Source organism: Gobius niger (assembly GCF_951799975.1).
Source record: "Gobius niger genome assembly, chromosome: 13".
Classification (NCBI taxonomy): Eukaryota; Metazoa; Chordata; class Actinopteri; order Gobiiformes; family Gobiidae; genus Gobius; species Gobius niger.
Window position 1 is genome coordinate 7,436,455 of NC_136864.1, and position 26,160 is coordinate 7,462,614.

Here is a 26,160-nt window from a genome sequence, read left to right on the forward strand (position 1 = left end):
GTGCATATATGCAGCGGTTAGCGCTCGTGCCTCACAGCTCGAAGGTCCCGGGTTCGATTCCCACCTGGACGGAGCCTTTCTGTGTGGAGTTTGCATGTTCTCCCCGTGTCTGCGTAGGTTAGTGGTAAAAACATGTGCTCACTGCTCTTACAGGTCGCTCAGCGACATTGAGGATGGGTCAAATGCAGAGAACACATTTCTCTAAAGTATAACTTAACTTAACCCTAAGGGTCTCGTGGCCTATTACATCATGTACCTACAAAGTACTAATACAAGTTATTACATTGTGTATCTAACCCATAGGTACAAGTTATTACAGCTTGTTACAGAGCACATTACATTGTACTAAATTTAGCTAGGTACAATGTATCAAGGTACTGTAAAATAAAGTGATAACAAAATCTATTACTTTTTTCAGTAACTAAGGAACAAAACATATAACCTAAACAAAATATATGTAATTATGGTCATATGTCATTACAATTTAAAGGAGCTATATCATGCTATTTTAGCCATTCCAAAGTTAAGTATAGGCATTTATATGATATATTGTACCTCTACCATTATGGAGCACTCATTTTTGTGATAAATATAAGTGTTTTCTGGAGGTATTTTTCGAACCCGGAAGACACAACGCTTCGATTCAGTTAACTCCGCCCCCTCTCTCTGCGCATACTTTACCGTAATATAAATAAACAGCAATAAGTGAAGTCACTTCACGATGCAGTTATACAGAGTTGTCATCTGCAACACAGCTTCATAAATGGCTAACACACACAAGCTAATATGCTAACACACAAGCTAACACGCGTTTGGATTGACTCACCGCTCTGGTCCATCGCTGTTTACATAGTGGGACACGCGTTGGTTATAAAAGTTAATCCACTTTGATTCTGGCGAAGGTTCACCAAACATCCATCAGAGACACAGAAAAACAATATTTTGGTGATAGTCGCTGAATCCCGGAGAAAAAAACAGCTGAGTGGCCTCTTCCTGAAAAAAGATTGAATAAACTCCTCGTCCTCGTAGCCAAACGCGCTTCTTTTTCTCCGTGACATTATCGTTAGGTAAGAATAAGAACAGGTGTGTCCAGAGTAGGTAACGAGCTCCATCTTCACAGCTGCAGCGCAAACATGACTGATCTGTTCAGACGCGATGTGTTTGTTTTGGCCACAGCTGACCTGGAAGCACCTCAGGCACATCCTTTTTTATTTTTCTTATTCTTTTTTTTATTTTTTTTCCCTCTTTGTTTCTCTCTTACGACAGAAATAATGAAAACGCTGTTTCACAAATTAAAATCAGGCCGTAAGCATAGAATTAAGACATTACATTACAGGCGCTGAGCACTTCCGTTCCGCTGTTACGACACAACTGAACACTCAGTCGTTCACCAGGAGATGGAGGAGCAGCTGCTCAGAGAGCAGGATTCAGGAGGATTGCTGAGAGCTGCGTGAATGAAGCCACAAACCACTCTGGGGGTGTTTTTGATAAGGAAATAGCATAACAACATGGCTAAAAGCTCCAAAAAGTCAATTTTGCATGATATAGGACCTTTAAGAGCATTTAAATTTGTATTGATGAACAAAAATTGTCAAACACTGGCCAAATAAAATCCATCCATCCATTTTCTTCCACTTGTCCGTTACCGGGTCGTGGGGGCAGCTGTTGGAGCCCAAATCACATTGCACCAGCTTCTTATGTCTCCTCCTGCAGGTGGTGGGTCCACAGAAGGACGGCCTCATGGTTCTAACCGGGCCTGTTGGTCTCTCATAAGGGGCTTCTGAACCGCTCTTTGTCTGACCCGTCACCTAGGACCTGTTTGCCCTGGGAGACCCTACCAGGGGCACAAAGCCCCGACAACAGAGCTCCAGGATCATTTGGGCGCTCAAACCCCTCCACCACGTTAATGTTGTCAAAACAAAACAAAAAGCAAGGAAATGGAAATCTTTGACTACACAAGTTTCTTGTCTGGCATTATTACTATTTTCAGTTTATATTTTACCAAAAGTAACTCAAAAGTAACTCAAAGTAGTGTAACTCTGCTACTTTTTTGAAACAGTAATAATACAAACATACAACAATTTTAAAGCTGTGAATACTAATGTAGAATGTATTACAATTTTAAAGCTGTGAATACTAATGTAGAATGTATTACAATTTTAAAGTTACTTGTTGCCCAACACTGTTCATAACTGGCTGATACAGATTCCTAAAGATGCAGCAGCGTTTGGAGAATATCGATGGTACGGCTTAGGCCCAGTGCAAATAACCAAAACTCGATGTGTGTGACACTTTTTGGGGCCTGACCCGGTATTTGGAAAACCTTGTGGCCGCAATCCCAGACCGTGTAATGTGTTTCGGCCGGCGGGGTCAGGGTTCAAATGTCACGCATAGCTGGGGTCACGCTGATGTCTTTTCCAGCCGCGCCGTCCAAACTCTGCCCATTTCAATTGTTTTTACATCACTGTCCAAGTCAAAACACACACAGGCATCAAACACAATCAACAGGGACTTTTATAAATGAGTTCAAGACGTTTTGCTCGAATGCGTGTCCAGGCCGAGGGGAGACTTCTTCTGACGGAGATGTTTTGGAGTTTTGTGGTTAAAAACAGTGACCTAAGAAACAATGGACAGAGTAAACAATACATTTAAGGCTGTGAGTCAGAAAAGGCTCTTCAAAACTTTGGGGTTGCATTTAAAGTATACCAAATAATTAGCTTCCAGATCTGACGAGAGAGTGAAAATTGTATAATATGAGTAATAAAACATGTACAATAGGCTCTGAAGTACACAAACCTGTCCCTATTTTCATTGTTGTGAGGTATCAGTAAGAGAAAGATATTCCAGGAGTCAACAACCCCATGTTCCTCATTCCCAGTGTCCTCACTATTTGTCACATTCATTGGTTAATATACTGCAATTAAATAGCCTTAAAGGAATAGGCCACCGTTTTTACATACTAAGATATGTTCTTAGCTCACTTTAGTCGAGTTAATATATCCCCGTCTGGTCTTTGTCCGCGCGCTCTGCCAGGCAAACGGAGCACATACGCAGCCTCTCCCACATGTCACATAGCTCCGAAAAAGCTCACGATAGAAGCTACCAAGCTCTTCCACGTGTTCCCTATTTAAATAAAGTTACGTGAAGTGTTTTCATGCGAAGTATATTTACACAGAAATGTAGCATGTCGATTTTATAAGCAAATAAAGAGGGGGACTATATTGTGAGGCGTAATGATACGAGGAGCACAGCGTCCGCGTAGTAACTCCTAAAGACTTCCCCCGCTCACTTCCGTCAATAACCTTTAGGAGTTACTGCGCGGACGTTTTACTCCTCGTATCATTACGCCTCACAATATAGTCCCCCTTTTTATTTGCTTATAAAATCGACATGCTACATTTCTGGGTAAATATACTTCGCATGAAAACACTTCACGTAACTTTATTTAAATAGGGAACACGTGGAAGAGCTTGGTAGCTTCTATCGTGAGCTTTTTTGGAGCTATGTGACATATGGGAGAGGCTGCGTATGTGCTCCGTTTGCCTGGCAGAGCGCACGGACAAAGACCAGACGGGGATATATTAACACGTCTAAAGTGAGGTAGAACATATCTTAGTATGTAAAAACGGTGGCCTATTCCTTTAAGTCTACATGTTTTTTTTTTTTTTTGAGGCGCAGCAGTAGCTCATCTCATCTGGTGACACTGGTGTAACAGGCCAAATTAACCCCCGCCCAGATTAAACCCGGGTATAGTTTGGCCGGGGTATATTATGACTAGACTATACCCCTCTGGGCCAGAATATACCTGTCTAACTTTGCACAATCTGAACAAAAATATTGAATAAAATATTTGATGTTATAATTATGTGTTGCAAGTATTAAATACAATAGCAGACCCAGCTAGGTCTAATCTCATCTAATGATAATATACTATAATAATTTACTCTGATTTCTGTTTGGAACCATTGAAATGCTACAGGAAATCATCATTTTCATTTCATAATTTTGATGATAGTGAACCTAAATCAAACAATTAATCATTGACAAATGTGATGCACTGGTTAGTGCTTTTTGGGACACTGAAAGACACATTGCATTATTTATCCACTCCATACCTGATGGTGGTAAACTACTATATGGTCACAGCTGCAAACCCACTCACTCACTGCATTCATACATGCACAGGTAGGTGAAGTGTCTTGCCCAAGGACACAACAACAGCCTGTGCCTGCAGGAGCATGGATTTGAACTGCCAACCTCCGGTCAAAGGACAACACTCTATTACCCAAAGCTATTGTATAATTCTTGCTGTATCACTTAACATAACTGTTATCATTGGGGGTATAATCTGGCCTGGGGGGTATGAAATAGTCTAAGCCATAACATACCCCGGGGTATCAAATGGTCTAGGCCCCTTTAACCCTGGGGATAGTCCGGATCTACTCTGGCCTGTCACACCGGCACTCGACTGAATTTTATTTTCAAGTAATGGAACACAATTTGTTTTGGCCTTCAGTATAATGCAGACTTTTGTGTACTATTCAATTATAAAGCATGTGTACAGGGACTAGTTCACTGTAACAATCGCTTGAATTCGAGCCTAATCTAAGATCAGATAAAAATGCACATTTATTTTTCACTTGAAATGATACAAAATAATCTGAATTAAGAATAAAACATGCACTGGTTCCATTGGCGATAAGAGGTTTTATCTCATTTAAGACCAGACCAAATTTGCTCAAACTTTAGATTTAGTCTCTTAATTGAAGTAGATTTATGTATTTTCTTCCTTAAAACTATTATTCTTTTTCCAGTATTGTTGTTTACTGAGATAGTACCACCTAGTTGTCAAACATGCTTATAAACTATAGTAAAAACTCAGATATATGCGTCAATAAAGTGTGTTATAAGTTGGACCACGACAAACGACATAAAATGTACTCGCTTCCTCATTTACTGTTCAATCACAACAAAAGTCTTCTAACTAACTTTCGTGAAGAAAACGGCATTTATCACCGCGCTTTAGCCAAACCACATGAAACACAAGCGCAATTCATCTAATTCTGGCTGATCCAAAAATATACTTTATGCCAGACGTTTCCTTGACTCTGAACGACACGGCGCAACTTGACTTTCTACCTTTAGGGGTCGCTGTTTGTTTCTATTAAACCTCTGAACCTGCGGGATGCAATCGCAATCAACAGTGCCAGTCGGTGTAATCATTACAGAGGCGCACCTAGACGCAAATTACCGCCATATTTTAGGATTTTACGCATTGCCTTCGCTCTTCCGCGCGCCTTAGCAGCCGCCAATCACCACCGCGCCGCCTTATCTTCTGTAACAGGGGCTTTTTGGATAAACAAGGCCCACCTCTTGGTTCCAATTATCCCAACGCGGGCGGGACTACCTTCATATCGGCCACTTCTGATTGGCTGAAGCGGGAGCCCGTCACGGTCGCGTCCTGTCGGGTGAAGCGGTCCACTCAGCAGAAGTCAGAAAGTCAAAAAATTTCTAGCCACGGGACTCACCGGGAAGAACTCACATTTACTTTTGGCTCATCACCCCGCGCCTCTCCAGCCGCGCACGCGCTCCTACTGTCGGTGTGAGCGTTTTATTTCAGCCCACGCGCTCTTAATTGGAAACAAAAATTGAAGGACTTGTTGGCAAATTCCGAGTTTTGCGGCACAAGCGCGGAGGAGACTCAGGCATGACTTTTACTTTTACGCACGCACGAAACTAACGCGGTGCCATCCCGTGAACACCGGTGCCATGCGTCATTTGGAGAAGAGGTCGCGAAGAGTTACGGGACGTTTGGAGGTCCTATGTGGGGACGTGCGGACGAGCAGCAGCAGCAGCAGCAGCAGCAGCGGCGGCGCGTCTGTCTAACCCACTGTGCCACTGAATGGGGATCGCGGGAGGAGGATGCGACGCGGGCCGTTTTAGAGACACTTTTATCTCTCTTCTTCTTCTTCTTCTTCTCCTCCATCCCTTTTCCGCTCCTGGCCGGGATTTATAACGGGGAGCCATGGCCTCGGAGGTGGTCTGCGGGCTCGTCTTTAGGCTGCTCCTGCCGCTGTGTCTCGCAACCGGTAAGTTAACTAAATAACAACAACAAGGAGGAGAAGGGGAAGGAGGAACACGCAGTAGATCGGTTTACTCAAATTCAATTGGCACAAGTTGGCTCATCTGACAAGTGTAAGGCATCCATTATTATAAACAAACTTCAGCACCGGATAAATGGTCTTAAATTAGACGAATGGAGTCAGACAAATTCACCTTTGCATTAAAAAGAGTTATCTTACACTTAAAATGATGCAAAACAAGAAGAAATGTGCTTGTTCCATTGGCAATAAGAGGCTTTTATCTTATATACAACCTACTCACACTTCAGATTTGCTCCTTTATTTCAGTGATTTCATGTCATTTCTTCCTTTAGATTATTATTTTTCCAGTGTGGGGTTAAGACAAGCCAGAACACAGTCAATACAGTGAGTTATAAGGTCATAACAACTTCATAGTTTGGGCATGAGTGTAAAAGCGTTGGAGAATGTGTTCTTCTTTTATTACACTACAAAAAGCAAATATCAAGCATTGGCTTAAATGACTTGAATTGAGGAAATGTATCTTTTTCACTCATTTAGACCTTTTTCCTGATCTGGCCAAGGTTATTTTTGTTAGTTTGAGGACATTTCAGACTGGTTCTACGGTAAATCTCGCTTGAAATAGGAAAGTTAAACTACCAATGGGACAAGACCATTTTTCTTACCCCACTGGCAGAGAAACGTACTTGAAATAACGGCGAAATGTATAGAAACGAGTCAGAAACCTCTCAGAACAAGTGAAATAATCCAGGTCAAATGCCCAACTAAATCTTAACTAGTCAGAATAACTCAAATTTGGATTATTATGCTCAAATTGAGACATCTAAACTAATCAAGTAAATTACTTTTTGCAGTGTACAAGGTCAATTAGGCATGTTCTTTATTGTATAGGCTTTAACAGACATTTAGAAATCTTAGAGTGACAAAAAATGACTTATTTGGAAGTAGCATCACTGTGTTTAATGTAATAGCCTGATAATTGAAATTAATTTGTGTTGAAGTGATAAAAGTTGTAACATTATATCATCTTATTCATATTTGGTGATGACCTTTTTCTACTATGACTTCCACTACTACTACTACTACTACTACAACAACTAGTCTAGACTTTATATTATAAGATACGAGTAAACCTTTAAGAATAGCTTTTCCTTCACCAATACAGGTACTTAAAGGGCTGTGCAGTAACTTTAAGTGCAGAAAACAGGGCTCTATGTGTTGTTCCATTGAAAGTGTGTAATTGTCACACTGTGTAAAGGCCTGATTGAGCCGTGTTCGACAGCGTGAGCACATTTGGGCCCGTTTCCCAGCAGTGCGGCCGGCGCTCTTCACTCGTCATACCTTTGGATAAAAATAGCGATTGCTTGTCTCCCAAACAGCCACGCACGAGGAGCCGGAGCCGCCCGCGAGTGCCAGGAGCTGTGTGTGGATTTTCACGTTATTACTAAAACCCGGTGCGTTTTCCCCAGCATCGGCTTTACCCCAGTCTATCTTACCCCATTTATCTACAGGCGTCTCGACTGGAGAGCAATTCGAAAGCTAAGACCGACATAAGCGATGGTGCCTTTTTAGTTTTTAGTCACATTTTTGTAGTTTTTTTGGTCGGTTATTGTTGCTTTATCTTTTATTTTTTTGTTGCTTTTTGTCACGTTTCTCAAGATTCAAGATCTTTTTAATTTGTCAAACCATGTGAATGATTTGAAATTGTGTTTCTCTCAGCCTTGATTGTGGAGCGGGGGGAGGGAGGGCAGGGAGTTCAGCTTCCCGATGGCCCTGTGTACGAAACTGTTCTTTTTTTCTGTCAATTTTTGTGGCTTTTTCATTGTTCTTTGTCACATTTTTGTTGCATTTCCGGCATGATTGTGTTGCTCTTTTGTGGCTTTCTTGTTGCTTTTTCATTTCTTTTATTCATTGCTTCTTTCTTGCTTTTTCTGGCACTTTTTTGTCACTTTTTTGTTGCATTTTCATCATCGTTTCCGTCGCTATTTTGATGCTTTTTTTTATGTTGTTGAAGCTTTTCGATTTGGAGTAAAGCCAAACAGGAGAAAAGACGCTCGGTTCAGGTGGGGGTTAAGAGGTTAAAGTCCCTTCTCTCTGCTCATCAACACCAAACCATCAGAACTTTACGTGCAGCACAGTTAAAGGGACGATAGGGAGTTTAAAAATGTTAAAATTACACATTTTCCTCCCCCTACATGTTCCAGCCATGTCCTAATGTGTAGAATGAGCTCAGACCTGTTCACCACACCTGCCTCTAAAATCCTGCACTGTCACTCAAAAAGGTGTCACTTCGGTCCGAATTGCCGTCATGCACGAGCTTAATATAGAAGGTGCAGTTACACGTATGACCTGAGGTGGCAGTAGTGAGTATAAAATGGCCAACTTGCATCCAGCCCCCTTTTAAATGTAAAATCATGCCAATGAATGGATTTGGCAACATAAAATAAGCCTCTTATTTTCCTAATCGGGTCATGCGTGTGTATAATAGAATAATAAAGCACATGGCAGGTGTTGAAATCCCGGTGCTGTGGGGTTGTAATGTTGTAAGTCAGAATAGAAGGATGATCCGGTGATTCAGTTTCCAGCATCTATTTCAAACAAACGTGTTGTTCTGCGAGTCATGGGAAAAAACGATGGCCGTGAGATGAATTGAAACGTATCATTGTCATCCCTGGCTCGGGGCTTTTGTCTCCTGTGGCAGAAACAGCTCAGTGTTTGGGGAGTAAAATGGAAACGGTTTTGTGTTTTACGCTGCAGGCGAACAGGGAAACCTTTTACATTTAGAGACGTCACTTTTGAGACTTTTGCTGTAGATTTATGACATAAATATGAGAACCAAATGTATGCCTCCAGTTCAGTTTTACCCAAATCTAAAAGCTTCTGGTTGACTATAGGCCAGTGTGACGCCTCATTTGAAAGCTAAGGCCTACAAAACTGATCGTCACTTTTTTGTCGCATTTCTGTCACCCTTGTGTAGCTCCTTTGTGGCTTTCTTGTTGATTAGTTGTTGCTTTTTCATCAGTATCGTGTTTTTGTCACTTTTTATGTTGTGTTATTGTCGCTCTTTTGCTGCGTTTTTTGTCCCATTTTGGAGATGTTCCTGAATCACTTTTATGTCGTGCTTTTGTCACTTTTTCATCTCATTTTCTTTAGTTACTCTTTAGTTGTGTGTTTTTGTCTCTTTTTATTGTGTTATTGTTGCTCATTTGCTATTTTTTTACTTTAAGGTTTGGGTAGGAGAAAATGTGCTCTGTTCATGGGGGGTTAAAGCTTAAATTGATGCTTTTATTTTGTGACTTAGTGCAATATTCAAAGAAGTTATTGTGAAGAGTAGGATTCTCTTTGTTTTCCGGTGAAAGTTTATATATATAGAGACCAAACTTGCCCAAAGCTTGAAATAAATGAATAAATAAAAAGTTTAGCCTGCAGTGTGTCTCCCCTTACATGATACTGCAGGCTCGAGCCTCATGAAGTATATGAGCTAAAGCCATTTTTCATTCATCATTCAGCCTCTATGATTTATTGTGTAAGGGATTCCATTGTCACAGTTTGCCTGTTTTTCTATATTACTCATCAATAAGGATCTATTTCTCTCGGCAGTTTACACTTTTGCTGACGTTTTTGAAGCTTGTCACTCCAGTTTCCCTTGCCTCGAAAACATGCACAATAGGGTCTACTCTGGGGCCAGGATTAGGGCTGGGCACCGTTAAATGATACCAGTCTGGTATTAAGAAAAAAAAGGTGTCGGTTCTACAGGTGTAAGGTGAACACGTGGGACTGGAAAAAATAAAAGTATCGAAAGCAGGTACTGAAAAGAAATGTAAAATCTTTGTATTCAAGTCTTGATGGTTTGGGTATTTTTTTTCTTTTGGTATCAAAGTTTTAAATGAACAAAAAAGTGAAACACAAGTTGAACATTTTTTTGTAAAAAAAAAAAAAAAAAAATTGGGATAAATGTGGGAAAAATAAAAAAAAAAATGAAAAAAAATGTGGGGGAAAAAAACACATAGAAAAATTGGAAAACAATTGGGAAATTTAGAGAAAAAAAACATGGAAAATTTGGGAAAAATATGTGGGGAAAAAAAGTTTAAAAATGGGGAAAAATAAGAAAAAGTTTTTTTTCTTCGCCCTTTGTGGTTAAAGGAAGTTTGTTTTTTGTTTCACCTGAAACAAGTGATGCAAATGCAAAAGTAATTACATTTTTTTGTTTTTTTTGTTTTTTTATTTAAGTTTATTTGAAGTATGTCACATAAACTCATGTTACATACTACAACATTTTAGCCAAAAGATAATTCTCAATGTCCGCAAGGAAAAGGAATAAGTTAACATTATTAATCTGTTTTATGGTTCTATATGACAAATATTTTAGTATTCACCTTATTCCGGAATAGTGCCCGCCCCTTTTCTCCAATCTGTTAACATAGGACTGGAAAAGTCCACATAAAATCAGTCACTACATGAAAACTAAGCCGTTTTTCGGCTGCGCTGAGAAACGGTGCAGTGTTGACATGTTGGTGCAAATGAACATTGGCCATTTTACACAAATCAATCAATATTTTCCCTTGTTTAAATGAACAGGGGGACCAGAGGTGTGTGCTGAGACAAAGCAAAAAGTGTCAAAAGTGGGCGGGGCAGAAAAAGGTGAATAGGTAATGAAAAAAGTATTGTTAAAGTACCAGTATAGAAAAAAATGAACGTTCCCCATGCAGCCCTATAGCCAGGATGAATGACAGTGGGTTTGTGATATGTGGCGTCTTCATGAATACGTTTTATTTGGTTTGGGAACTGTCCTTGGGCAAGACACTTCTCCCAGTGCCTATGTGTGAGTGGTTGGTGGGACCGTTGGGGCAGATGTGAGCAGCCTCGCTTCTGTCAGTCTGCCCCAGGGGAAACTATACAAATCAGATTCCCTTCCTTCCCCTTCCCCGAGTAAATAAATGTACACTTGCATGAATAGAATAATACATTTTTTTATTGTTACATGGTTTGGCCGTTGACCCCGTGGTCCGGAGTTCGCGGGTCGCCGCTCCTCTCTGCTGACGTCTGGGGTTTCAAAGCGCCCCCAGATAAAACTGAATGCGTCATTTCCACTCGCAGAGTTATTGGTTATAAATGACAAAGAGGAGGTTTAAACCCACTCAGCACTGCTCCACCGCAGTCTCCATATTTCCCCATGTTTGTGCGCGATAAAAGTCAGCTGAACTGTGGGCGCGGAGATGATTTTATTATTCTAAAAACCCAGACTAATAAATCGTATTATCTGAAAAAAAATAATTGCAGAGAGGCACAAGTTCTGTAGAGGATTATGAACACTTTGAAATACGGGATGGATGAAACTTAGTGCAACAATATCTGGCTACAACTTCTGCGCTCAAGTGCACATTTGAGTGAAAATGTATAATAAAAGAACAGAAAGACAAAGGGATATTGCTGCTTTAAACATTCAAAAAGAAAACTCAATACTACAAGAAAATAAGTCGGGGGCATTAAAGCAGCACTAAGTAACTTGTGTACCTTAATAAATCCTTTCCGTAGTCCCTCTGGGGGGTCTTTCATCTCCCCTGGTGTCTCTGGCCAGAAAACCACAATTGCAACTTTGCTGCCTCCGGGTCAGAGTCACCAATACACACTAATGGAATCACGAAGAAGAAGCTAACAGGCTATCGGGCAAAGCTAACTGAGGGCTAGCGCCACTTAAACAGTATTTACAGCCAAGTTTGAGTGAAAAAAAAAATCTCCATTGTGTAATATTTATATGTGAAGCAGACACGCTCTTATTCGCGGCGTGCTTGCAGTGACGACGTGGCAATAAATCGACCTAGAACAAGTCTGCTGCTAAAAACTGTTGAATTTAGATCGTCGCAATTGTGGAATAAGCTGCCTGTGAATTTCAGAGATTCGTCCAATTTACATGTTTTCAAAAATACACTAAAATCTTTAGTATGGTTTTAGTAATTATATCTTGTCATGTATTACTGTTGTGCCTTGTTTGTTTTAATGCATTTTAATGTTATTTGATTGTAAATGCTTTTTAATCCTGGAAGACTAGCAACCACTACGGTGGTAGCTAATGCGGTTCCTTAACAATAAACAACAATAAACAATAAACAATTGGATGCACAATATCCCTCTCTCCCTTTGTCTTTTCAGTCAGTGTAGTATTTACTCTCACGGACAATTAATGAGCAAAAAACCGTAACATGCTACGACACCTGCAGTGACGCTTATGGCCTCTAGGGGCAAGAGTTACTTAGTACTACTTTAAAAGTTCTTGAACACGCTGTGCCAAAATGTATTCAATTCAATCGGCTTTATTGTCAATTCTACGACACACAAGGTCACTTTTTTTGTCTGTTGTTTCCAGTTTTGCAAAATGTCCCGTTTTTCCGTTTTGATGTAACCTGGGAACAAAATGCAATCATATCTTATACAAAAAAAGGAATGAAAAGTGTAAAAGTTTCACACATTTACTGAGCTGCTTCGTGCTTACAAAGAAAGTTTCTGAAAATATGGGCGTTTCTGTCGCTCTTTAGTTGCTACTTTATTAGGTTTTTGGTCACTTGTTTTTTCATCCTTGTTTTTATTTGTACTTTTCTGCCCAACATGTGAAAATTTGAAGTTGCTGCTTCACTGAAAATAAGTGCTTTACATTGGGCCAGGATTAGGAGCTTTGTCCACTTGGCCTTTGACGAGGAAGAACGTCTCCATGTTCTCCTCTTGTCTCGACCTTTCAGACATGGCTTAAACCCAGCGTTCAGTCCTTCTGGTTCTTGTGGAGAGAACTTTACGAATCTTCAGTCTTCGCTCTCCGGAATGTATTAATCTCTGTCCCTTCATCGCTGTTAATTTGAGTTGTGTTGTGGCCGTTGTGGTTTCAGATGAAGCTGTTAAGACTGTATCGATTGTTGAGGAGCTGACCGGGACAAACCCTGCACTTACACGGTCATTACTGTTAATTAGCGCTGGACATTATAGAACAGCGAGTCTCCATAGGCCCCTTTAAGTTGTGTTTGAGTCCTGCCATGAGCACGCACACTATAGGTGTGTCGCAGCGTCAAACTTTAGAGTGAGGATTGTCAGCGCTCAGCATTTACTTACCTTTCATGTACTTATACAACTTTATCTAGTGTCACAAAACACCATAAAGGACCAAAAACAGTATTTATTTTATCATTTATTTGAGCTGGAGCAACCAAGTAACTTTCTTCTAGTGCTTTTCTCTGTTGTCAAAAACGGGTTTCGGCACCAATTCTCCCCCAACCCCAGATACCATAGTACTAGGGATGAACCGATACCACTTTTTCTAAAACCGATACGAGTACTTTGATTTAAGTTCTTGCCGATACCGAATACCGATACGAGTACAAGGCATTTTCTTCAACATACTTACAACATACTTTTTGAATTGAATAGACGGTTTATAGATTGACTTTTTCACAGCAGATTGGCTAGTAATTAGTCAATTTACTCATTTACATCTCCTTTAGTAAAGTAGGCTACACTTTTAAGAGAAGTTAAATCAAAATTGAACAGATGCCATTTTATTTTTTCAAATTTTTGTTTTAATATAGTATTTATTTGGTTGCACTGTCCATCATAGACAGACCAGCCCATGTCCAAAAGCTCCTCAATGCTCGTGCTTTATTCATTTATGTATTTTTATTTAACAGTAGTATTGAGATGTTGCTTATTACTGCAGCTAAATGGTTTCTTTACGCCTTTACTTCTGCTCTGTGTGGATTTTCTCGAGTGTTTATAGCAACTTAAACAGTAGCTACAGCATTTTGATTGTTTTGCTGCAGTTCATTTTCGCTCAATATGGACATGCTGTATCTCTCTTATCTCTCTATAAAACGGCGCAAGAATCACCAAAACTGTTAGCCGCGAGTTAGCGGCTAGTTAGCAGCATTAGCCTGTATGTTGTAAACACTGCAGACGCTGCAGCACTAACAACATTTAGCTCTGGTTAAATCCAGCACAGACTCTGATTTAGGGAGTGTCGTCTGTAATAAAGTCAGCTCTATGTGGAATATTATATTTACACTAAAGAATTCTCCAGTTTGTTGCTATTTTCTCTCCTCAGCGGAGAGCTGCGCCGGCCGTCAAGTGGTATCGGTTTCTGGTATCGGGACCTCATTAATGAGTACGCGTATGAGTACAAGCATGTGGTATCGGCCCGATACTGGTATCGGTATCGGTGCATCCTTACACTGACATTTAGTGCAACAGCACATTCAGTCCTGTGACCAGTTGCTTTGAGTTTGAAGGAATAAACTGTAAATTGCTTTGAATAAATGATTGAGGTTTATTTTGAAAGATCTCTATCCCAAAATAAAATGTTAATGTGAAGCAAGTAAAATCCTTCATGAAGTTTGTTTAAAATTATACACATTATAGAACAAAATGCAACATATTAAAATGCAGTTTTGCATACAGATGAATTGTATTGTAATTACCTGGAAGTGCTCGTTGTAAACATTATTCTGTAATGGCCATTAGACCCTTTACTGTTTAGATGATTAGGTCATTCAGCGTAACTGTTGGCGAGGCCGACACAGAAGTGACTCAAGCTTTATCATCTCTAATGAACAAATATTAATATTATACAAGTCATCAACAGTTATAGTTTACATCAACCTCTTACCCTCTGCCTCAACCCAGAGCATTTTCTCCAGTTCGGCTTTACCCAAATCTTAAAGCATCTTTACTGGAGCTTACAGGCCATTGGCCAGTGTAACGCCTCATTTGAAAGCTAAGAACTATAAAACTCATCTAAGTGTCTACCTTGTTTTTGTTATAGTTGTTTTTGTTTGCGTTTTTATCTTGTTTCCATTGCTTTTTTGTCATGTTTTTGTCACTTTTTGTAAAACACCGACTAAATGAGTGAAAAAACAAGATTAATATTCTCAGTTTAGCTTTTTGTAGTGTAATCGCTGCACCCAAATAAACATGGCCCCCAGTGGGTGTTCTGCAAGAAATTTAAAGGAAGTGACTGTATATTTCACATTTTTGAGTACTTTAACTTCTTGCCCCCCCACCTTAACCAAGCGCATTTTCTCCAGTTCGGCTTTACCCAAATCTAAAAGCCTCTGGACTGGAGTTTACAGCCTATAGGTCAGGCCTTTACCTTTATTTAACCAGGAAAGTCCTCTGAGATTAAGAATCTTTATTCAGGGGAGTCTTAGCCCCAGAGGGGACCTATTGTGCATGTTTTATTTACCTTTATTTATTGGGTGGGACGGTGGCACAGCGGTTAGCGCTCACAGCTAGAAGCTCCCAGGTTCGATTCCCACCTGGACGGGGGCCTCTGTGTGGAGTTTGCATGTTCTCCCTGTGTCTGCGTAGGTTTCCTCCTGGTACTCCGGTTTCCCCTACCACTAAAACATGCACAATAGATTCCCCTCTGGGGCCTGGACTCCCCCGAAAAAGAGATTGTTAATCTCTGTGGGACTTTCCTGATTAAATAAAGGTCAGTTGTGCATGTTTTAGGCCCAGAAAGGCCCCGAGCAGGTGGGAATCGAACCTGGTCCTTCTTGCTCATTTGAATTGCTGGCGCGTGTTTTCACACTTTTGTCGTGTTTTCTGTTTTTTGTGTGTGTTTTTGTTGCTTTTTCGTTTTTTTTCCCGTTGCTTTTTTGTCTTGGTTTCGTTTTTTGTCGCTCTTTTTTGTGTTTGTTGTATTTTCATCCTTGTTTTCGTTTCTACAGTATATTGACGCTTTTTTCAAGAAGCTTTTAGATTTGGGTAAAGCCAAACTGCAGAAATTGTGCTTGGTTCAGGTGGGGATTAGGAGGTTAACAGGCCTTTGATCACTGATACGTGTTAAGTTATTTCTTAAAATCATCTTCAGGGCCAGAGCTTCGAGGCTGGAAGGCCTGATGTCGCCTCCTCCTGCCCTAAAACTTCAGCTCTAACTATCATGAACCGAACTGTAGTTTTATTATCAGTCACACAGATGTTTTCTAATTACAGGAATTCAAAATTTGAATCCGAATAAAAAAAGAATGATCCATCTGCTGTAGCGTCCGGACACCGACACCCCGCCTCTCCCCTCCTGCCCCCGCGGCTCCGATCTCCCTCTCCACAGTCGGATGCTTACATGGCAGTTGTGGCTTCCCTGCTTTATTGCGACGACACCTTAAAAGCGCAGTCGATTAAATGGGCCTCACTTTGGTGTTTTGGTTCAGTAATCGTGTGGTAGCCCGCGACCGCACTTCCAAACCCCCGGCTACTGCGAGACTCCGCGGCTGCACTTTTAACGCTAACAGCACGCTTTCTATAGATAAGCCCCAGCCCGTATGGCCCGTAATGCATTGCTTGACAGACCGACGCCCGCTTTATTTCCAAAAAGCAATCGCCCAGCGCCACGAGTTGTCTGCCATTAATTGTTGGAAAGTCGTTTTAACAGTATGAATTAATAATGCGGCAGCGAGGAGAGAGCAGAAGGATGGCCGCTTTTCCTTTTATCGTAAACGTACCGTTAATATTTTATGTTTTTTCAAAGTGCAAATGAGCCATTGTCAGTCAGGGCCCGAGGATGTTACTGACAGCGGGATGGAAACGCCGAGAGGAGGGGATTACAGGCACGGGATCAGGCCGGGACAAGGGTTTGGGATGTGGAGACGTGGAGGTTCCCTTGGCTAAGATTGACTGACACGCTGAGACTTTAGAATTAATAATAATTGCGTCGGGGAAACATTACAGTGGGTTGCAAAGCTCTCCCTGGGAACATTTCTTTCAATATCAGGGTTTAGTATAAGTAATTAAATGAACTGTGTCAATATTTAGGTCTTAAATTTAATTAAAACACATTAAATTTGATTCAAACTGGGATTAAATCAAAATTTGATTGAAAATAACGACATTGCTAGACTAAATATGCTGCATAAATTCATCTGAAAAAACGAAATAATGGTCAAACACATTCAGCTGAAGTTTTAATACAAAACACGCAGTACTAAGTAACTTGTTTACCTTAATACATCTTTTCCGTAGTCCCTTTTGGGGTGATACATGTGTTAATGGGATGATTGGGGGGGTCTTTCATCTCCCCCTGGTGTCTCTGGCCAGAAAACCACAATTGCAACTTCACTGCCACCGGGTCAGAGTCACCAATACACACTAATGATAGAGCGAAGAAGAAGCTAACAGGCTAACGGGCAAAGCTAACAGCGGGCTAGCACCACTTAAACAGTATTTACAGCCACGTGTGAGTGAAATATATCCCTCTCTCCTTTTGTCTTTTCTGTCAGCGTAGTATTTACTCTCACGGACAATTAATTAATGAGTAAAAAAACGCAACTCGCTATGACACCTGCAGTGGCGCTTATGGCCTCTAGGGGCAAGAGTTACTTAGTTCTGCCTTAACTCAAATGATTGCTGTTGTTTCCCTTTTGAATTTTGAAATTTCCCCTTGTGAATTCATTTGACGGAATATGCTTAAAGGGACTATATGTAGTTAAAAAATGTTAAAATTTATTATTATGTTATTTTCCTTCCCTACATGTTCCAGCCATGTCCTAATGTGTAGAATGAGCTCAGACCTGTTCACCACAACTGCCTCTAAAATCCTGCACTGTCACTCAAAAAGGTTTTGCTTCGGGTCTGAAGAACCGTCATGTATGAGCTTAATACAGACCCTGCAGTTACGCGTAAGACCTGAGGTGGCAGTAGTGAGTACAAAAATTACCAACTTACATCTAGTCCCTTTAATGTTGAGGAAAGAAATCTGCATAAATTGAACAATTTCAGCCTTGATCGGCTCATGGTCGGTCTTTTTAGGGTAATGGTTTCCAGCTGGAAAGTGTTTAGCTAAAGCCAAGAAGTGGCTTTGCAATAGGACACAAAAAAAATGGCCATTCCTCATTTGAAGGCTAAGAACCTACTGAGTTCAGACTCTGAGCTTTTATGAATAGAAGCTGCCCTGGCACTGACTGGGACAGGAGCTGGGATTGAGGAAGTTTATTTCCAAACTGGTTTTACACAATTGGCTCTGACAACAATAAGTGGAGCTCATTCTTTTGATTGGATGATGGTCCTGAGACACAGTTATTATTTATGAAGTTTACAATATACAAAACAAAAGTACTATTTCATCACGAGTGCGTTTGTGAATACCAGTGTTAATGTCGTTGACTGAAATATTTCATCTAAAGTGTCCAGACTGAAAATGACACAGTGAAAAGAAGAGGCTAAAATCATCCAAACGGCCAAAGAATCAGCTCTGAGCTTTGTTCATGTGGGAGAAGAAACATTTAGCAGTGAGCAAATATCACACATCATAAATGGAAATTCATTTTCGATTTAGTCGACTAAATTCAAGTGCAATTTCAGTCGGCTGAAACTAGACAAAATTTAAGAGAATTCTTTGACTAAAACTAAATGTAAATCTGTCAGAATTCACACTGGTGAATACAGGAAAACGATGAATGGATTACTAAAAGAGTTTCAATAAGCGATTAATTGTTTCAGCCCTAAATATATTCTTGCTAAGTCTACTCTGCTCCCTCCTCTCTGATCTGTCTGGGATCCTTTAAGGTTACTGTGCATTTCTGCTGCATCACGCTGGTCACAACGCTCCCCTTTCTCTCTCTTTACATTATCATTTTCTGATCTCTCAGCGCTGAACCAACACTATAGGCCCAGTGGCAGTAAATAGGATCTTTTGGCCTGTCTGCTCCTTTACTGTAACTAGTGTGAGGGCGATATACGGCATGTGGCGCGGTGAAAGGGCTGCGGGGCGGCTTCCTGCACCCGTCTGACATCGCCTCTATTCAAACGCTGTGTACATAGAGGCTGGGGCTAAACGCATGCTGGCCCCACGCGCACACGCTACCGCACACTCCCCCAGCTCACTCAGCGGGCGCCATGTTTACGTGTTTTGGGGATGTTTGCGTTGAGGCCTGAAAGACTTCGGAAGGAAATTTCATTGAGATTTTCCTCAGAAGAGTTGCAGTAATGACTGGATTTGCAGGAGTGTCCCATCAAAGGTGTTAAATCTCACAATGTTCAGAATCAGAGGTGGTGTGACTCAAGTATTGTACTTTTTTGTAGATTTTTCAGGATCTGTTATGTATTTGACTTGAGTAGTGTTTTTAAAAAGAACGTATTACTTTTGCTCTGCTACATTTGAAAGTTAATTTCGCCACTACATTTCTATGAAGGCTCCAAAGTAAAAAGCAAAAATTGGGCCCAAATTTTGTCCGATTTCAAGCTTCATCATGCACACTCCAGAACAGTAGGTGGCGCTGTGCAGATGTACTGTCAACACCGACGACTCACGACAAGGAAGAAGATTTGTGTCCGAATGTCCGCACTATTCCCGATATAGTGCACTAGTGGTCACGCCATTTTGTAGGGGTGTCCGAATGTCCAGAAAGAACAAAAGTGGTGCTCTCAAAATTTCCCACAATGCATTCTGCAAAGTATTGAGCAGCGGTGGTTACTAAACGGGTCAATACAGATGCATTGAGATGGCCGACAGTGACAGGTCTTGGAACTAAACATCAAACGACTGAATGAAATCAGCTGTTTCAGTCGATTGTGGCATCTTTCTCATGAATAAACGACTTGAATACAATGGTTACGGTGGAAAAAAAGCTGCTTTAGCTCGGACAAAAAGGTGAATAATCCAGACTGTTTTCTTCATTCATGTAAAGTGCATGCAGATTCTATAAGAAAAACAATATTTTTAGGAACGTACATTTTTTGACCAAGACTATATTTTGTTTAGTGCTATACTATTGCACGTTAAACTATGACTTACATGAGATTAAATTGTAATTTGATAATTTCAAACCATTATCCCAATACACATAGTGCAGGTCACACTGAAGCATCAACAATGTTTTCTCTGAGGTGCAGGAGGAAGTGTTGACCGACTATTTGACTCAGGCAGCAGACCTGTATTATGGACTGACTCCACCTGAGGTTAAGCATAGAGAGAGAGAGAGACATGGTTCTGGATTGTTCTTTTTTATTTAAATGAACCTCTATTTGAAGCCGATCACATGACGTGGCCTCTGTTTTTGCTTTTTTTGTCTAACTGTTACAACTTACCCCAGCATGTGTTACAACTAGGGATGTCACGGTTACCGGTGTAGTGGTAAACCTCGGTAAATACCCTCGATCGAAACGATCAACAACACATCGTTATAGTTCCTTTACTTTAATGTGAAAAGTTGCACTTTTGATAAGGCTTTGTCTGTATTTTTTTTTTTAGATGTAATTAGCACTGTTAAAGTTTTTTGAAACTATTTCAGTTTGTGTAGGAATATCAATGCTTTCTGAACATATTAACACACATTAAATAAAATACTGCGGTAATACCGAACACCGTGATAATTTTGGTCACAATAACCGTGAGGTAAAATTTTCATACCGTGACAACCTTACAAGGTAGTGGGGTATGTTGTAACACAGGAACACCACGTATTTGACATCAACTCACGAGGTCTGTGATTTGTGATTTTCTTGCAGAGGTTTGAATTGGTGCCATCTGTATTAAACAAATGTGGGCACTTTGTGTAAAAGTTTGAGAACTCTAGCTCAAAATCCAGCGAGTTACAGGTGCTGAAGCAAAAAGTGATACAACAACCATACCCGGTCTACCCTATATATGTATATTAATAAACACCAATTAATAAATATACAATCAATACCGGATGACTATTAGATGAGAAAGTACAAAATGTAATGTTCCCTCCTTAGCCCTGAAGGGGGAAGAGTCGAACAGTCCAGTAGAAAAGACCTTAAAGTTGGGATTTGCTGATAAAGACATGGTTTGCACTCAATAAAGGCACAAATTATACCTATTAAGATCTATTTTACATCAATCTTACACCCAGTTTACTGTGAGTGAGTGGTTGGTGGTGGTCAGAGGGGCAGATTGGCAGCTTCTCTTCCGTCAGTCAAAACCAAAACTGCAAAGCGACTGAGCATCTGGAAAAGCCCCATATAAGACTAATGCATCATTATTATTATTATTAAGTTAGTTTTTCTTCTTTTAATCGAATCAATGCTTGTTCCTTTAGCAATCTTATTTCAAGACAATCCAAACCCACTCAAAATCATTGTAAATTGTCTTAATTCAAGCACATTCTCAGCCTTTTATAGATAAGATGGCATTATTGTTCCCTGCCCTGCCATTACCCAGTGGATACCGTGCGTTGGATTTGATGTAAACATATTTTTCGTGATAAAGCCAGTATTTCACAACATCGTGCTTCACCCTCCGCCTGGCAGTCATTTTCATGAAGCAGAGCCATAGTAGATGTAATGTATAAACCACTAAACTGATGTTTTGGCGCTGGCTGCAGTCGGGAGCCCATCGTCTGAAGCGTTGGCTGTAGTTTTATTTGCATTCTTCGCAGTGAAAGCCTCACATTGGTCTGTTGTGTGTGGATTTGACCTTGATGTGGTCGTTATTATTCCTCTCGGAGCGGTTCGAATTCCTCTGTTATCTCCTCGTGCTCGGTTTGTCCTGGCACCGCTCGACTTTATCATCTTTCATGACGTTTACGCTTTTCTTTGGGCTAAAACTCTGAACTCCTGGCATTATGACTTTATTTCTCTGCCCTTTGTTCAACCTTTGTGACGATACGCCCATGTGAGGGGAATACACTGCACAAAAGGAACACGAACTGCCCAAAGATCATTTATGACAAGACTTTTATCATTGTCAAACCATGAATAGAGGAGGTAGTTAAGTATTAGCTGTTAAACTTGTTTCTAGCTCTTATAATACTCCTGCACATTCTGATTGTTCATGTGAATTAGTAAAGAAGATGTACAACAGGGGCTTGTTTCAACAGATTTGTACTTTCTACTTTGAATACTTAAAATGCATATGACACATTAAGCACAGTGTTTGCTAAAACGTGGCTCACATGATTATAATTAAGATTTAGCTAAAAGTTTAACCCAGCTTTCTCAATTTTTTGTGATGTTTATAGTTTCATTTCCTTATTGGACGCTGACAGGAAGTGACATTGATATACATTTGTTACTTGGGGACGTCACAGCTCTACTTCCGGGTCCACAGATGTGCGAGAAACTACAAAAAAACACTCTTCAATACCACAGTCAATATTTCTGAAACTCAACAGAAAGTTACTGAACATACTTATTTATCAAGCCCATTAGCCAAAAATGCTGAACATACTGCTGTAAAAGTAATATTTACCAAAATCGCTACATCCGGGTCAGTGGAGATAAATGCTAACGGCGCAGCTGCTACGCTAACCCCGGAAGTAGCGACTTTAGTAAATATTACTTTTTTAGCAGTTTTTTTGGCCAATGAGTCTGAGAAATAAGTCGGTTCAGTCACGTAAACACAGCACAGACGGTGTTAGCATTCCATGATCTCTCTGTACAAGACCAAACATTTCCTCAAAAACACAATAATTTTATCTTGATATAATATTATAGATTTTTAGAATGCAGTGATGTCGCCTGCAGCCCAGTAATTGTGAGGAAATCAGTTCAGCATTTAATTTGTCCCGGCAGAGGAGACGTTAAACTTTGTGTCAGTTTTTGTTTCATGTGGATAGGGATATTAACCATAACGGGGTCAACGTCCGCCTATACATTTTGACATTTAAGGGAAGTCTGATGGGCAATACATCGTCATAATACTGAAATTGAAAGATATAGGAAGATATGCAAATTGAGATGAAGAAAGTGGAAATTAAAAAAGGGCAAAAATCTGAAAAAAAATCTGAAAAAAGTGGGATTATTTGGAAAAGAAAAAAAAAGTATTTTTAGTCTTTTCAGGACAATTATCTGTTAGAGCGACCATTGTAAACAGCTAATTTTTGCACATTTCTGATGTTTTTCAAAAAATCATCATGGTTAGAAAGTCCCCAAAGTATTGAGATATTATTTTTTGCCAGTTTTGCTCTCGTATCCACTGCAGTTTTAAAGCAAAGTCTCTAATGAACAACAGAGAACTAGGTTAATTAAATGAATCTTGTTGAAACTGCTGAAAACATCCTTAATCCTGAGCATTAAACTAATTTTCTTGTGGTGCTGTTTATGTTCCGTGCAGTAATTTGACGCCTCGAAAACAACGGGAGTTTATTTTGATTCGCGGCTCTGGAGAGGGAGGGAGAGAGAGACAAATATGCAGAGGCGGGTTATCAATAGGCCCTTGAAAATGTATGTGCCGAAAGACAAAATGTCCAAACAGAAGCTCGTTTAATCAGCTCCCAGTAAATCATCTTAACAAACTGTCCTGCACTATCTTTCTGAGACGTTCGCCTTGAACTTTTGTGCCAAATTTCAAATAAGTCCAACAACAAACGGCTTAAGCAGACGTGGACAAATGAGGTGCGATGAAAGGTTTATAGACAGATTTTTGAAAGTCCATCTTGGGCAAAACCTGATGGTGATGAAGAGGAAGAGATGTGGAGGGTCTGCTTGTTTTGCTGCTGTGGTGGAGACGAGGGGGAGAGTGGCTAAAACGGCAGGGGAGGGGAGAGAAAGTGCAGTTATAGGAACATTTGAGAGCAGGGTAGTGGGTTTTGATAGTTTTGCTATATGTAGATATCGATAGATGTCGATATATCGGGGTTGATATTTGGGTATTTACAATATTGGTTATTGGCCGATTTAATGCAGATCAGTATTGTTTTCCTCAACAAAGACAATAACGATATCATTTTGTTGATGCACCTTTTTCAAATGACGATAACGTAGCGATGACGAGCTCAAAGTAGCTCTTTGTGGACTAAAACATGACGAGATGTTGATGTGTTTACGTCAATGAGACGAATGTACTGGTTTTAAAGCAGTACTAAGTAACTCATGCCCCTAGAGGCCATAAGCGCCACTGCAGGTGTCGTAGCATGTTGCGTTTTTTTTACTCATTAATTGTCCGTGAGAGTAAATACTACACTGACAGAAAAGATGAAGGGGGAGAGGGATATTGTACATCACATTACACAATGGAGATATTTTTTTTCACCCAAACTTGGCTGTAAATGCTGTTTAAGTGGCGCTAGCCCGCAGTTAGCTTTGCCCGTTAGCCTGTTAGCTTCTTCTCCGTGATTCTATTAGTGTGTATTGGGGCCTGCGACCCAGTGGCAATTGTGGTTTTCGGGCCAGAGACACCAGGGGGAGATGTAAGACCCCCCAATCCTCACATTAACACTTGTATTACCCCCAGAGGGACTACGGAAAGTGTTTAATTAATAAGGTAAAGTAGTATAATGTGGCAAATAAATGTACATTTCCTTTAAAAATATAGATTTTTTCAATGAACTTGTTTTGTAGACTAGCTTTGGGGGCCACCCTGCATTGCCTTTGAGACCCACCTGGGTGCCCCGGACCCCACTTTGGGAAGCCCTGCCGTAGTGTATGAACACAGAAAGCATGTTGTTGAACGAATGTGTAGACGGCGCTGAAGCGACGATCAGAGGACGAGGAAAGTCCTGTTCACAATGACACTTCTGCCAGAGCCTATTGTGGTGTCATCTGTAAAGCCAAGAGATTATTATTTTTTATCCCAATTTCCAAAACTTGTCAAAATTTATTATAACTTTTTAGAATGAAACTGACTAAGACGCGACTATAAAACGATCACATTTGGAAATGACTAAAACTAAAGTAATTTTCTTCCAAAAGACTCGGACTAAAGCTAAAAGGGCTGCCAAAACCAACACTGATGCAGATAAAAGCTGATGAATCTAGAACCGAAAGTGATTTTTTTGAAAAGAGCTCAGTCAGAGCTTTAAAATGAGCCCTCCCACAACTTCCTCGGCCTCAGGGGAACTGATTACGTTTGTGCAGCTCTGATCGTATTTTAGATATTTTATGTTGCAGACTTTTGCTTATCATTTCAGAACCAAAATAGATAAAGACTTACTGTTTTTTTAAATAATAATCTGCTGATTTCTGTCTTTCAAACCAGCTCCCTCTGAAGAACCTCCTGAACATGAATGTCTTGAATGAATCAACCCTATGCCTCTAATGAAGCGCCACCTGCTGTCACAGTTCAGCCCTGACACATGTTACAGTTTATCGGCATCGGCGCTAGAAAAACCTGCATCTTTTGACTAAATTTAACATATTTGATGACTGCTACTTTATGAAGAGGTGCGTTTGAGAAAGTGTCCCTTTTCTACATTAATCTGCTTAGATAAAATGAAACAATGCAGTAATTAAAACCCTATTGTGAAGATTTGGCAATTTATCCGTTTCTAAAAGAAATAAATCTGGCCCTAAACTTGAAGAGTTTTGCGCTCAGCGTCTATTTCATATTTGTCTATTCAGGTGCAGATTTCGAAACGACATCAACAATTCAACATTGTTTTAAAACAGATGTGCCAAACAAAGACGTCCCAATCCACTGCTAACATGTGGTTGTGTTTTACACTGTGTTTATGCCAGACCTGCAGATTATTTAGTTAAAACAGACACTCAGGACTGTCAGGTCTTTGTTCCAAACGCATCACAGAGACTTCCATGATGTCTTTGAGAAAAACAAACAATAACTGTAGAAACGGATAAATAAATACATCATTTTTTAGTCCTTGAATGTTGTTCAGTATTGGGCGGCACGGTAGCACAGCGGTTAGCGCTCGTGCTTCACAACTTTAAGCCCCGGTTCCATCCCCGGCTTGAGGGGATCTTTCTGTGTCGCATCAATCAATCATCCATCCATTTTCTTCCACTTGTCCGTTGCCGGGTGGTGGGGGCAGCTGTTGGAGCTGCCCAAATCACATTGCACCAGCCCCTTATGGCTCCTCCTGCAGGTGGTGGGTCCACAGAAGGACGGCCTCACGATTCTAACCGGGCCTGTTGGTCTCTCATGAGGGGCTTCTGAACCGCTCTTTGTCTGACCCGTCACCTATAGGACCTGTTTGCCCTGGGAGACCCTACCAGGGGCACGAAGCCCCCGACAACAGAGCTCCAGGATCATTCGAGCGCTCAAACCCCTCCACCACGTTAAGGTGGCGGCTCCTGGAGGATCAATCAATCAATCAAAGTTTATTTCTATAGCACTTTACAACAGCACCAGGAGAACCAAAGTCATTCACATTCATTTTTACATCCATAC

General features: G+C 40.5%; 1 protein-coding gene across 1 annotated transcript in view; it reads left to right on the forward strand.

The window, feature by feature from the left end:
• The first annotated feature begins 5,757 nt into the window (after positions 1-5,757).
• Positions 5,758-26,160, forward strand: part of piezo2b (piezo-type mechanosensitive ion channel component 2b) — a 175,494-nt gene continuing 155,091 nt past the window's right edge. Inside the window, exon 1 of the mRNA XM_079569635.1 lies at positions 5,758-6,089. Coding sequence (XP_079425761.1) covers positions 6,026-6,089 — 64 coding nt within the window. The 5' untranslated portion in view covers positions 5,758-6,025. The remainder of the gene's footprint in view (positions 6,090-26,160) is intronic.